Raw genomic sequence first — 15,215 nt, 5'->3', positions numbered from 1 at the left:
TCTTTTGAACTCTTACTAATTTATTTAGTTTTTACTTGATTGTCATAATTTTTCAGGTAAAGAATGTAGATAAGGATAAATCTGTCTCTTCTGGAAAAAATACACTCTGAAATTTCCATTTAATCTTAATTCAGGTTTGAAATAATGAAGATGATATGTACAAATCACCAATTCACAGCACATTCTCTTCAGTAAAGTAAATTAAATGAAACATCAATATGTAGTATTATCACCCATCTTTTTAGCTTTGTGTATTCAGATTTAAGGAACATACATATTTCACAACAATTTTAAAGTGTTTTCTCTTAAAAATGATGTAAAATTATTTTTAGCATAAAACATGAATAGCGTTTTCATTCGCAAACTTAAATTGCATTTTATTCTATAGCTTAAATAGCATTATTTTCGGTGTAGTTATTTTCTGTACAATAAAATAAATTAGTATAGATAGTGTGTGTACTATTTCAATCTAATTACTTGTAGTTATTAAAGACTAAAACCAAACCAGTTACTGTCGAGTCAATTCCGACTCTGTATAGGACAGAGCAGAACTTCTCCATAGAATTTCTAAGGAGCGGCTGATGGATTTGAACTGCTAACCTTTTGATTAGCAGCCAAGCTCTTAACCACTGTGCCACCAGGGCTCCTATTAAAGACTAGTTAGTTGTTCAGTAAATAGCCTCTGAGGGAATATAGGATATCTTAGCTGCAGAGAACGTGGTTATGGGTATTCTATTTTTTCTTTTTCCTGCTGGAAAATAATACTTGAAAGAAATACTTTAGTGTCTTCATAAATATACCACTTATTGATATGTCCAAGTGAGGGTTTAAACCTGGACTTTCTTGTGAATTGGCCATTTTTTATACCTTCCAAAATGTAACTTAATGATGTGAGATTAAAAAAAAACTTGAGCTTCTTGAAATGATTGGCTTAAACGTTGGTTTTAAAAAGATACAGTAGAAGTATGTTGGATATGTGCATGCTGCTTTTGATTGAAAGAACTTTGTAGCTTTTATCATGGAACCTGATATTCCCTCTATAATTCTTTGACTATATGCCTGGTAAGGCTTCTGAATGTGTGGATAAGATTATGATCAAGCCATCAGAGTGTTATCTTTGCATATTAGGACAATTGTAAGACCGTAGCTTAGACATGATAGTTCTCCTATGACTTCCTAAAGATGAAATATTTCACATAATGTTTATCCAACAGATTATATGTTAAGTAACCTACTTACGGGATGTAACCCTTATAATTAAATATAGAATTTATCAGTAGTTCCTTCTTGTAATCTAGGAGATAAATTCTTAAGGAAGTTTTTTAGAATTGTGAGTTCTGTGATATTTCTACTTGGCTAGCTTTTAGGTACTGAAAATGAAATGGATTCTGGGGGGTGGGTGTGTATATGTGTAATAAATAGAATTTATACTTAAGACAAATGAAATAATTACCTTTCCCACGTTTGAGTTTGTTCCATTCTTTGGTATTTGTATAGTTAAAATTTTTAATTTTCATTAGGAATATAAGAACTCTACCCAAGTTAATAAGTTCTGGAGTTTTATAAATCCTTGACATATTGTAAGCCATCTAGGGAGTTACAAACTATTGTTCATGTGGAAGAAAAGTTAAAAAAATGAAGGTTGTATAATGAAAACTTATAATGAAATGTAAATGAAGCTTTTATAATGTTCTGTAAGATCAAGTAAGACTCTGTACTTTTATTTTCTAGAATGTCCTGAAGGATCTGGAAAAGAAAAAAGCTGATTTAAATACCATCACAGAGAGCAGTGCCGCCCTCCAGAACTTGATAGAGGGCAGTGAGACTATTTTAGAAGAGAAACTCTGTGTGCTCAACGCTGGGTGGAGCCGCGTTCGCACCTGGACTGAGGATTGGTGCAATACCTTAATGGTATGCTTCATGAAAAATTTAATGGTGCCGTCGTCCTCTTGCCTTTTAATTTTTAAAAGTAATATAGCTTTGATCAGAACTCCAAATCCTATTTTCTGTGTGTCAGGATAATTTCTTGCTTGTGAATTAATTTCCTCAGAATACATTTTGTTTTTCCTTTGAAAAGGTACTAACTAGAAAGAGCTCACAATGTCTTTATTATGGAATAAAATATTTATGATATACATAGAAATTTATACTTTAATATTTTAATTTCTGCTGCTCCAAATCCTTGCCAACATTTGGTGTTGTCAGTGTTTTCGATTTTAACCATTCTAATAGGTATGTAATGGTAACTCATTGCTGTTTAAATTTGCAATTTCCTAATGATATATGAAGGAGCATTGGTGGCACAGTGGTTAAGCGCTCGGCTGTTAACAGAAGGGTCGGCAGTTTGAACCCACCAGCCATTCCGTGGGAGAAAGATGTGGCAATCTGCTTTCATAAAGATCACAGCCTAGGAAACTCTATGGGGGCAGTTTTATTCTGTCCTGTAGGGTTGTTGTGAGTCGGAATCTAGTCAATGGCACACAATAACAATGACATATGATATTGAGCATCTTTTCATATGCTTATTGCCATCTGTATGTCTTCTTTGGTGAGGTGTCTGTTCAGATCTTTTGCCCATTTTCTAATTGGGTTGTGTGTTTTATTTTGTTGAGTTTTAAGGGTTCTTTGTATATTTTGGATAGAAGTCCTTTATCAGATACATGTTTTGCAAATATTTTCTCCTTGTCTGTTGCTTGTCTTCTCATTCGTCTATTTTAAAATTCTTTTTATATTTTAATTATTCTTTTTATGTTATTATTTCCTTGTATGAATTATTTTAAAATAATGATTGAAGAAAGGTAAATGAGATCATTTGAAATGTAAGAATTAAGAATAAGGGAGACAGACTTAAAATTGGAAAAAAAAATTTTTCATCTTGTATTATTCTCCAGCTTTTTCTTGTACTGAGTTTTAAATCAAATAGATTTTTAAAAATACTTACCTATAGCATTTTTAGGAATGAGATTTATTCACGGGGGAAGAGCTTTGCAGGGAGGTGAAAACCCTTCTTTATTTCAGCGTACAATTTTGCTCTTTCAAGGCCTTTTAAGTCTCTTCTGAGGTTATTGTCTTAAATATTTCATACGATTATATCAACATTTTATTAATTACTTTGTAGAACCATCAGAACCAGCTGGAAATATTTGATGGAAATGTTGCTCACATAAGTACCTGGCTTTATCAAGCTGAAGCTCTGTTGGACGAGATTGAAAAAAAACCAGCAAGTAAACGGGAAGAAATTGTGAAGGTAGCAAACATATTGTAATCAGTTACGCTACTGGGGAGGGAATGTTTTGCTGCAGTCTTTTGTGGATTCTCAGAGTTACGTGTGGATATGTTCTTTCCATGCAGCACATTGATTAACTTTTATTGTGGTGGGGAGAAACTGAGGTCTATATCGAGTCTTACGTGCACAGCTTGTACTCAAGCTGAATGTGCTGAAATCTCTTCATTGGGAATCCCAGACATTATTTAAAGCACTGTACCCATGTTTGGTTTTGATTTTTCCTCTGTGATAATTTGGTGTTTTCTTGCAACTAGCGGTTAATATCTGAGGTGGATGATGCTAATCTCCAAGTTGAAAACGTCCGCGACCAAGCCATTATTTTGATGAATGCCCGTGGAGGCTCAAGCAGAGAGCTCGTAGAACCAAAATTAGCTGAACTGAATAGAAACTTTGAAAAGGTGTCTCAACATATCAAAAGTGCAAAAGTGAGTAATTTTATTTTTATAGAAAACCATTTTCCTGTATATATGATAAATGGATGTATTGTATATACATCCAAATTTTTTAAATTAAAATTACAATCCCACCACATTTTCTTTGAATGGAATATTTGTCCTTGTTTATTATTGTGCATATAAACGAGTACAAACAAGAAATTTGTATGACAGGCAATAACCCATTTGACAAAAGGTTTCAGAGACTCAGCTGAATGTTAAAATTGACTATGGAATAATGAGACTAATTCCCAGCCTAGGCATGAGTATCAATCTCATAATCTTACAGTCGTACTTGAGTCAGAATTGACTCGACGGCAGTGGGTTATTTTATACATGTGTTCATGCCATGGCTATGGTAAACTTGATCTTCCTTTTTGGGTTTTATGTGATGACAAATTTAAAAGTCTCAATTTAGGCCTGATCCAGAAAGGGTTTTTCTGATTTTCTAAATTTTAAAAGGAGATTTATAAATTTAAATAAGAGGATAATAAGAGCTTTCTTTACCAAAAAAAGAACCCAAGTGTTGTTTGTGCTATTATATTATTTTTATCTGAATGGGTGTATGTAAATTTCTCATTCTCTCTCTTATTACCCTTGTTTCATGAGGGGAGAAAATGAAACATTTTTTGTTGTGTGCTCAAGGCGTGGCATATAGTGCGTGCTCAGCAAATGTTAAGTTGAAAAGATGAACACTGACGGTTTGCTGCAAAAAAGCGTAGCTGATTTTGGGCGTCATTTAAATGAGGTGTTTATTCTCACAGAGGGTTCTGAGTTTTTAAGAAGCCCAACTGTGCCCACAGGATGGCATTTTTTCAGTATTCAGTTAATCTAACCTCTAGAGAGTTGTGCATTGAACTTATTTATCCAGAAAGAGGGATCTTCTTTTTCTGAGAGGTAAATAATTGTCTAACCTTGCTTTAATTTGAAATATCTGATGTAATAGGCCAAACTTTCTTTTTCAGGCTATGACTCTACTTAGATTATTTATAAACTGAAGAAAACAAACAAAACTCTTACGTTAACTTTTGATTTCCTTAGCCTTGACCTTACCGCCTTACTTAAGCTCATTTCATTTATTTCAGTACCTTTATGGGAGGTTTTCCTTGGTGTAAAAAATAATGTGCAAGTCCCAGGCGTGGTGTGAGGGGAAGTGCAAAGAAACAGAATTACCATTGTCTCCATAAATGGACTCTGTTAACGTTTTGGCACATATGTCTCTTCTTATTTACCTGTATGTGATATTAAAGATATAAAAATTTCTACATGTTTGTATTTTCTCCTATGACATGGTTTTTAATGGCTATAGAACATTCCATTATGGGATTTGTTATAATTTCCTAAGTCAGTATTCCATTTTTATTGTGCTTTTGTAAGTAGTGCTTCCGTAAAATCTTTTTATCCATATCTTTATGCTCATTTCTTAATATGCCCTTAGGATCCTTTCTTAGAATTCCTTGAAGCGGTTGCAAAAGGTGGGCATATAAAGGTTGTTAAATAAGTATTATAAATAGCCCTACAGAAAGTTTGTGCCAGTTTATACTTCTATAGTGCGTGTGTGAGAGTGCTAGTTTTCCCACAATCCGTCAGCGCTGGAAAATATTTTCCTGCGTTTAGTTTTATTAAAATTGTTGCGTTGAGTTTTAGACACATAAAGTTGCTCTGTGTACACATTAACTGAGAAATATGTACTTCTGTGAAGTTTGGTGGGTGGTGCAAGTGGTTTGCAGTGGACTACCAACCTAAAGGCTGGTGGTTTGAACCCACTGAGTGGTGCCATGTAAGAAAGGCCTGGTGATCTGCTTCTGTAAAGATTATAGCCAAGAGAACCCTACAGAGTAGTTCTACTGTGTAACACATGGGGTCGCCATGAGTTGACATGTACTCGACAGCAATGCACTTGGTTTTTGATTTATGAAGTTTGCGCATCAAAATCCAAGGGACTTTCTTCTGGGAAAAGTTAAGCAAGGAGACATTCTGCAGTATGTGCCTTCACAGGTGGTGGCCAGTCTTCGTTTCTGCGGCAGTGATGGCTTTTGGATCATGGACTCATTTTCTGTTGTGCTCACGCGTGGTCTCAGAATCTTCCACGTGGCATTCCAGGCAGCTACATTCAGTTGAACACTACTCACATCCTTGGCTAGAGTCTGGAGAAAATGAGTAATTTAGAGAAGCTTAAATTGGTAAAATCGTTGCTATATGAGTACCTGAAATAAAATGAAATTCCAATAATTGCTGGTTCCTCTCTTGACACCTTACTCCTCTGACTATGATGGAAGATCAAGTTCAGAATATCTTTAAAGAGAACTCTTTTCCTTCTGCAGTTGCTAATTGACCAGGAACCATTATCATATCAATACTTGGTGGGCACAGAGGCATTTGAAGCTGGTCCACCTTCCTCTGACTTGGACAGATTAGAAAGTGACATACAGAATATGTTAAATATTGTGGAGAAACACTTGGAATCCAGTGATGGAGATGAAAAGGTTGGTTTAAGGAGATTCTCAGAACCATGGTGTTCTCATTTTTCTTTTCTGTGATTTTTTTTTTTACATCAATAATATTTGCCCAGATAATCTGCCAAACATGACAGAACAGATCCAAATGTAAATTTCTGATGACTGTCAATGTGAGATTTGCCAAGTGATTTATGTAATGCTTAAAAATATAAAATAAACATGCTCCCTCACTGAGTTAAGCCTTCATATCATCTGACTTCTGCTAAATTAGCCTTCCCATACAAATTAATTTAAAATGAAATATTTTAATAAAAACATGAATTTTTTTGTTGTATATCGTTTAGATGAACATATCTTGACTTATCCTGTACTTTGTAAGCTAGTCCTACTTGGGAACTGATAATGAGTGACCCTATACATTTTTCCTCTGAGTAAATTTTTTCCTTTTCAACATTCAGCTGGATGAGGAGAGAGCCCAGATTGAGGAAGTTCTTCAAAGAGGAGAACAAATGTTACATCAACCAATGGAGGATAGTACAAAAGAAAAGATCCGTTTGCAGTTAATACTTCTGCGCACAAGATACAACAAAGTTAAGGTATTGTCAGGGGAAGGTCTCTGTTGAATTTAGAGAACTTACTCTTGCCGTTCAGGTGTTCAGGGTTGCATTCATGGACACTTCAAAACAAACGAGTAGGAATGACATCTTCTTTTCCTTTCTAGTATGTATTACTGAAATACGTGTTTATATTTTTTTTGAAGGAGCAGGACTCAAAGAAAATAGAAACATAAATCCTTATTATTGGCTCATTGTCTTGCTTAAGATGGCAGGGGGAGGTTGTATCTGTACAATCTCATAGTTCACCTACTACTGTATTGGTATGTTGTTGTTTGGTGCTGTTGAATTGATTTTGACTCATAGGGACCCCATGTGACAGAGTAGAATTGCCCCATAGGGTTTTATAGGTTATAATCTTTATGGGAGCAGATTACCAGATCTTTTTCCTAAGGAGCCACTGGGTGGGTTCAAACTGCCAATGCTTTGTTTAGCAGCTGAGTGCTTCACTGTTGTGCCAGCAGGGGCTCCTTTGGCTATCTCTGGTGTCTCTAATTATGTACTAGACCTAGACAGGATCTGTCTCTTTCAGTAGGGACTTCCTCCTGCGGTCTGTACTCTTATATGTGGAAGTCTTGGCCACTTAAAAAAAAATTCTAGTTTATAAATATATTTGTGAAACTGATATACTGCGATTTATATTCTAGAAACAGATTCACTACCAACTGCCTTTTAAATGGCAGTCTCCCCAGCTGCAAGTGTGCTGGTGTTCCCCAGTGGTCTGTTCTTCAGTAATCCCTTCTAGAATCAGTTTTATTGGATGATGTTGGAACCTGAGTAAATGATCCCAGCGTCTTGGCTTGCTGCCTATTTGATGTCTGTATCTGTATGTACTGCGACCTTGTGATGTGTCTCAAGCTGTCCTTGCTGTCCTCTCCTGTTTCTGGATCTAGAAAAGTCCAAGCTCTTCCAGAGAGTTGATAAATATTCCATTCTGTTTAGGTCTAGTTTTTCCTGTGGTTTGATAAAAACAGAACGTAGAAAATTTTTATAAAATATCATTTAACATAAACTCTTTACATCTATCTGGAATTTAGTTTGGTATATGTCATGAGCTACATCATGTAATATTTGCTCTCTCATTTTGTACTAACCTGTAGTATATTTTGTATTTCCACGCCTTAGCAGTGTTCTTCAAAAATAAAATCCTCCAGAAGCAGAGTATGGGTCAGATCTCAGACATTTTGATTGATCACTGTCTTGGGAAAAAATCTATTTTGGGACTATAGAAAGCAGATGCTTAAATCTAGAACTGCCTTGCTGCTTCTGCAAGCGTATGGAGGCTCAGAAAAATCCTAGATTGTCTGTACTGTCTGAATAGAAAAAAAGAGAATCTTTATTTTATTTATTTATTTATTGTTGTAGTCTGAATGAAGCTTACATTTCAAGTTAGTCTCCCATACAAAAATTTATACATACATTGTTATGGGACCCTAATTGCTCTCCCTCTACTGTGACAGCACACTTTTCCTTTCTACCCTGATTCTCCATTGTCATGGTTTGAATTATGTCCCTCAAAAAATGTGTGTATCAGTTTGGCTGGGCCATGATTCCCAGAATTGCATGCTTGGCCTCCATTTTGTGGTTGTAATTTTATGTTAAAGAGGATTAGGGTGGGATTGTAACACCACCTCTACCCAGGTCATATCCCTCATTCAGTGTAAAGGTAGTTTCCATGGGGTGTGGCCTGCTCCACCTTTTATCTCTCAAGAGATAAAAGGAAAGGGAAGCGAGCAGGGAGTTGGGGACCTCGTACCATCAAGAAAGCAGTGCCGGAGCAGAGCGCGTCCTTTGGATGGGGGTCCTTGCACAGAGAAGCTCTTAGTCCGGGGGAACACTGAAGAGAAGAAGGCCAACAGAGAGAAAAAGCCTTCCCCTGGAGCTGACGCCCTGAATTTGGACTTTTAGCCTACTTTGACTGTGAGGAAGTAAACTTCTCTTGGTTAAAAGCATCCACTCGTGGTATTTCTGTTAGAGCAGCACTAGATGACTAAGACACCCATGTTCATTCATCCAGCTCCCAACCCTCTCTGCTTTCCCACCTCACCTCCGGACGGAAGCTGCCCAATTAGTCTCTTATATCTACTTGAGCTAAGAGGCACATTCCTCACGAGTATCACTTTATGTCCCACAGTCCAGTCCAATCCCTGTCTAAAAAGTTGGCCTCGGAAATTGTTTTAGTTCTGGGCTGATAGAGAATCCAGGGTCCATGATTTCCGGAGTACTTCCAGTCTTCGTCAGACTATTAAGTCTGGTCTTCTTACTAGAATTTCAGTTCTGCAGCCCACCTTTCTCCTCCATCAGGAACTCTCTGTTGTGTTCCCTGTCGGGGTAGTCACTGGCAGTAGCTGGGCACCATCTAGTTCTTCTGGTCTCAGACTGATGAAGTCTCTGGTTTATGTGGCCTTTTCTGTCCCTTGGGCTACTACTTTCCTTGTCTCTTTGGTATTCTTCATTCTCCTTTACTCCAGGTGGTTGGGACCAATTGATGCATCTTAGATGGCCGCTTGCAAGCTTTTAAAACCCCAGACGCCACTCACCGAAGTAGGATGCAGAACATTTTCTTAATAAGCTTTGTTATGCGAGTTGACCTAGATGTCTCCTGAAAGCATGGTCCCCAGATCCCTGCCCCTGCTACTCTGTCCCTCAAAGTGTTTGATTGTAGTCAGGGAACTTCTTAGCTTTGGTTTAGTCCAGTTGTGCTGACTGCTCCTGTAGTGTGTGCTGTCCTTCCCTTCACCTAAGATAGTACTTGTCTACTGTCTAGTTAGTGAATAACCTTCACCCTCCCTCCCCATCCTCATAACCATCAAAGAATGTTTTCTTCTGTGTTTAAACCTTTCTTGAGTTCTTATAATAGTGGTCTTATACAGTATTTTTCCTTCTGTGACTGACTAAATTCACTCAGCATAATGACCTCCAGCTTCTTCCATGTTATGTTTCACGGCTTCATTGTTGTTCTTTATTGTTGTGTAATATTCCATTGTGTAGATATACCATAATTTGTTTATCCATTCGTCTGTTGATAGGCACCGAGGTTGTTTCCATTTTTTTGCTATTGTGAACAGTGCTGCAGTGAACATGGGTGTGCATATATCTATTCATGTGATGGCTCTTATTTCTCTAGGATATATTCCAAAGAGCGGGATAGCTGGATTCTATGGCACTTCTATTTCTAGCTTTTTAGGGAAGCGCCAAATCGATTTCCAAAGAGGTTGTACCATTTTATGTTCCCACCAACAGTGTATAAGTATTCTAGTCTCTCCACATCCTCTCCAGCCTTTGTTATTTTGTGTTTTTTGGATTAATGCTAGCCTCGTTAGGGTGAGATGATATCTCATTATAGTTTTGGTCTGCATTTCTCTAATGGCTAATGATCATGAGCATTTCTTCATTTGTCTGTTAGCCGCCTGTGATGGTTAAGATTGTGTGTTATCTTGGCTGGGCCATGATTCTCAGTGTTTTAATGTGATCACTCCCGTGATTGAATATACTGTGCGTAGCCAATCAGATGAAAGGCAGTCTCCTTGGGGGTGTGGGCTGCATCTGAATATAAGCAGATGTTCTGGCTTTTTGCTCTCTCTGGATCCTGTGGCTGCCTCCTGTCATCTCATCTCTGGTTCTTGGGGCTTGAGCTGTCAGCTTATCTGCCGAACTTGGGATTCGTTGGTCTTCACAGCCTGTGAGCGGAGCCCTGCTCTCTGACCTGCCAATCTTGGGTTCGCCAGCCCCTGCAGCTACATGAATCAGGAGAAACCTTGTGGTCTCGCCTGCCAATCTTGGGCTTGCCAGCTTCTGCAGCTGCGTGACTTGGGAGAGGCCTTTACCCTGATCCACGGACTTGGGATGTTCTAGCCTCTCCAATCACATGAGCTGTTTCCTTGATATAAATCTCTCTGTCTGTATATATTTATACACGTTACTGGTTTTTCTTCTCTAGAGAACCCAGCCTAAGACACCGCCTGAATATCTTCTCTGGCGAAAAGTCTGTTCATATCTTTGCCCATTTTTAGATTGTATTATTTGTCTTCTTGTTGTTGAGGTTTTGCAGTATCTTGTAGATTTTAGAGATTAGACGCTGATTGGATCTGTTGTAGCCAAAAATTTTTTCCCAGTCTGTAGGTTGTCTTTTGACTCTTTTGGTGAAGTGTTTTGATGAGCATAAGTGTTTGATTTTTAGGAGCTCCCAGTTATCTAGTCTATCTTCTGGTGCTTGTGCATTGTTTTTATGGTTCGTATTGTGTTTATGCCATGTATTAGCGCTCCTAGGGTTGTCCCTATTTTTTCTTCCATGATCTTTATCGTTTTTGATTTTATATTTAAGTCTTTGATCCATTTTGAGTTAGTTTTTGTGCATGGTGTGAGATATGGGTCTTCTTTCAGTTTTTTGCAGATGGATATCCAGTTATGCCAGCACCATTTATTAGAGAGATGGTCTTTCCCACAATTAACAGACTTTGGGCCTTTGTCAAATATCAGCTGCTCATAGGTGGATGAATTTATGTCTGTATTCTCAATTCTGTTCCATTGGTCTATGTATCTGTTGTTGTACCAGTACAAGGCTGTTCTGACTACCATGGCAGTATCATAGGTTCTAAAATCAGGTAGTGTGAGGCCTCCCACTTTGTTCTTCTTCTTGAGTAATGCTTTACTTATTCGGGGCCTCTTCCCTTTCCATATGAAGTTGGTGATTTGTTTCTCCATCTCATTAAAAAATGCCGTTGGAATTTGGATCGGGATTGCATTGTATCTGTAGATCGCTTTGGGTAGAATTGACATTTTCACAATGTTGAGTCTTCCTATCCATGAGCAAGGTATGTTTTCACTTACGCAGGTCAGAAAAAGAGAGAGTCTTAAGGAATAGGATTTTTTTCTTTTTTAAACTCGGAACTTTCTATTTAGAATGCCACTGACCTCCCCAGTTCACCCCAAAGCCTCAGATGCAGGCAGCCTGGCAGAATGACAGTCTGCTTTTTAACTACAAACAAGCACAGGATTCCTGGTCTCGTAGTAGTGCTAAGGTATAAAAGTGGTTCTTACTAATTATCCAGTAGAGCAGATAAAAAAACAAATCCGGCACATGTCTGGTACTCAGTACCTATTGCCGTCAAGTCAGTTCCGACTCACAGCGACCCCATGTGTCACAGAGTAGAACTGCTCCATAGGGTTTTCTTGGCTATAATTTTTACAGAAGCAGATTACCAGGCCTTTCTTCCGTGGTTCCTCTGGGTGGGTTTGAACTGTTAACCTTTCTATTAGTAGTTGTCTGCAAACCGTTTGCACCAGCCAGGGCATATGTCTAGTGATGCTAAATGAGAAAAGCACTACATGTTTAATGTCCTTCAAGCACATGTCAAGTAGTTAGATGTCCGGATCCATTTTTAATCTTTGAAAAACAAATGACCTCTCAACAAGATCCTCTGGTTCATAGATGGAAAAGTCAAGTAGAGAGTGGCTCCCAGTTCCTTATTTTACTCCTTTAACATCATTAGAAACCAGTTACTGTCGCTTCAGCTCTGACTCATGGCCACCCCATGTGTGTCAGAGAAGAACTGTGCTCCAGAGGGTTTTCTTTGGCTGATTTTTCAGAAGTAGATTGCCAGCCCTTTCTTCCAAGATGCCTCTTGGTGGACTTGAACCTCCAGCCTTTTGGTTAGCAGCCAAGTATGTTAACCCTTTGCACCACATGATTATTCAATCTATAAATATTGTTATGGCATCATTTTCTTTTTAAAGTTAAGAGGAAGAAAAATTGTGTCCAATTTTGTGATCTCCCCAAAATTGGCCCATTTAAAATAAAATCTGAAAAAAACCTTTTTAACTTTTTCTTTATTTTAAAAAGTATTTCTCATCTTTTTATTCAAGACTGGTTCCTAGGTACACACATTATTGAGTTCAACATTCTTTTGTAGTTGCTTAAACAATACAATTTGCCTTAAACATACAGGTAAATGTCTAGAAATACTTTCTGGCTAACCTTTGAATGTGTGGCGTAGGATAATAAAATTAATACTAGGGACAAATATTATTAGTCCTGTCGAAAAAGTCAGGAAATCAACAGGCTTGCTTCTAACCTAGCTACATAGGACTGCCCATCAGTTGGTGAAAGCAGTAATTAAAGTGAATTCTAGGAGGCAAATAAATGCAGATCTCGGGGTTCAACACCATGTTTTTGACTCAGTGATTTTAGTCTTGAGTCTTGGTTTTATTTGGAGAATGTAAACACTTTCAGGATAACTGTTTAACTCAGTGAACAAGTATCTGTGATCGTTTTCAAATTTACAGAGGAGTATCTTTTTTTAGAGAAGTGACAGTGTCAAGGAAGCTACCGTAATTCATGCTTAGCTGCAATTTGGGCATTTAATGGCAGCGACTCATGAATTAAGGCAGCTTCCTTGACACTTTAATTAAAATGTAACCATCTGGAAGTAAAGGACATGAGGTCCTAAGGACTTGTGCACATCCTAGGGAACACTTCATTACTTAGAAAGCTCTGATTAGAAGATACATAAAATGCTGTTTAGACAAATAAGTAGTCCATCCAGTGTTGTATTTGTCTGATTTTGGCACGTTAGGACCTATTGTCTTATGTAGGATATTCTTCCTTTGTAATGTTGTTCTCAGAGGTTAAGATTATATATTGAATTACCTGGATGTACTCCTATTGCTCGTTACATGTTCTATTATGTTGTGTTATGAATACCTGTTTAACTTATTTGTGTTTTCAGCAGTAAGAGCAGAAGTATTTAACCTAATTGTGATGTTTAAAAAATGGGTGAAATAATAATGATATCAACATGTTTTATTTTCATACAAAATTTTATGATTTGCAGAATGTTCTGATTTCCCCAACAACTCAGGAAAGGAATTGCTATGTTTTCTTGTATGCTAAATAAGTATAGAGGAATAGTTCTTAAAGAAAAGCCTTTTAAGCATTAACTCATTTATTGTAATAATTAATTATGTTTAGATTTTGTTTAACAGCAGGCTGAAGATAAAAATTAGAGAAGAGGTTGTTAAGGGTTTCTATAACAATGTGTATTTAAAATATGCAAATTAAAAAAATTTTTGATTTTGGTTCATGGTATTGAATTCGTCCGTAAGATAGTCTTGTATTTTTTCAATTTGCTTTTATTCATTGTGGGAATATTTTAAGATGTAGACATTATTGTTATTTGTGTTTTTATAGGCAATCCCTACTCAACAGAGAAAAACAGCTCAACTCGCTTCTAGAGTTAGATCCTTGCCTCTCCCCACTGATTACCTTGTTGAAATTAACAAAGTTTTACACACCATGGATGATATTGAATTGTCACTTAATACTCCAGAGCTGAACACTGCTGTCTATGAAGACTTCTCTTTTCAGGAAGATTCTCTGAAGGTAAATCTCCAGGCACTGCATCTGGATAGCTGCAGTTAATGAAGAAATAAAGCAAGGACATAGTTATTGTACCTAATTAGATGTTCTATAACTTTTTAAAATTTGTGCTAAGGAATTAGTAACGTGTATGAATAATAAACCTTTCTTGTGTTCACCAATGAAATATATCAGCAGTTTTAATTTTTTATTGTGTTTTAGGTGAAGGTTTACAGAGCAAATTGGTTTCTCATTAAACAATTAATACATGTATTGTTTTGTGACATTGGTTGCCAACCATATAACACATCAACACTCTCCCCTTCTCGACCTTGGGTTCCCTATTACCAGCATTCCTGTTGCTTCTTTGCCTTCTTGTCCTTGCCCCTGGGCTAGTGTGCCCATTTAGTCTCATTTTGTTTTATAGGGCTGTCTAATCCTCTAATCTTTGGCTGAAGGGTGAACCTCAGGAGTGACTTCATTACTGGGCTATAAGGGTGTCTGGGGGCCATACTCTCGGGGTTTCTCCAGTCCCTGTCAGACCAGTAAGTCTGATCTTTTTTTGTGAGTTAGAATTTTGTTTGACCTTTTTCTGCAGCTCTGTCCTGGACCCTCTATTGTGATCCCTGTCTGAGCAGTCAGTGGTGGTAGCCAGGCACTATCTCATTGTGCTGGCCTCAGTCTGGTGGAGGCTGTGGCAGTTGTGGCCCCTTGTGTCTTTGGTTTTCTTCATTCTCCCTTGTTCCAGATGGGGTGGGACCAGTGGAGTATCTTAGATGGCTGCTCACAAGATTTTAAGACCCAAGATGCTACTCAGCAAAGTAGCATGTAGAACATTTTCTTTATAAACTGTGTTATGCCAGTTGAGCTAGATGTTCCCTGAGACCATGGTCCCCAGCTCTCAGCCCAGTAACTCGGTCCCTCAGGGAGTTTGGATGTGTCTATGAAGCTTCCGTGACCTTGCCTTGGTCAAGTTGTGCTGGCTTCCTCAGTATTGTGTACTGTCTTACCCTTCACCAAAGTTATCACTCATGTACTGTCTAGTTAGTGTTTTTCCCTCCCCAC

General features: G+C 37.6%; 1 protein-coding gene across 11 annotated transcripts in view; it reads left to right on the top strand.

Annotated features, from left to right (window-relative positions):
• UTRN (utrophin) overlaps positions 1 to 15,215 on the top strand; it is a 627,344-nt gene that overhangs the window by 261,334 nt on the left and 350,795 nt on the right. For 10 of the 11 annotated variants that reach the window (XM_023729352.1, XM_023729345.1, XM_004368852.2 and 7 more), the window contains 6 exons: positions 1,732 to 1,911; positions 3,119 to 3,247; positions 3,541 to 3,711; positions 6,045 to 6,206; positions 6,638 to 6,775; positions 13,983 to 14,174. In XM_023729352.1, coding sequence (XP_023585120.1) covers positions 1,732 to 1,911; positions 3,119 to 3,247; positions 3,541 to 3,711; positions 6,045 to 6,206; positions 6,638 to 6,775; positions 13,983 to 14,174 — 972 coding nt within the window. The remainder of the gene's footprint in view (positions 1 to 1,731; positions 1,912 to 3,118; positions 3,248 to 3,540; positions 3,712 to 6,044; positions 6,207 to 6,637; positions 6,776 to 13,982; positions 14,175 to 15,215) is intronic. The other variant, XM_023729393.1, reaches the window with a different exon arrangement.

Source organism: Trichechus manatus, unplaced genomic scaffold (genome assembly GCF_000243295.1).
Source record: "Trichechus manatus latirostris isolate Lorelei unplaced genomic scaffold, TriManLat1.0 scaffold00002, whole genome shotgun sequence".
NCBI lineage: Eukaryota > Metazoa > Chordata > Mammalia > Sirenia > Trichechidae > Trichechus > Trichechus manatus.
Note: the sequence above shows the minus strand (reverse complement) of the source record. Positions and strands in the feature narration are given on the sequence as shown.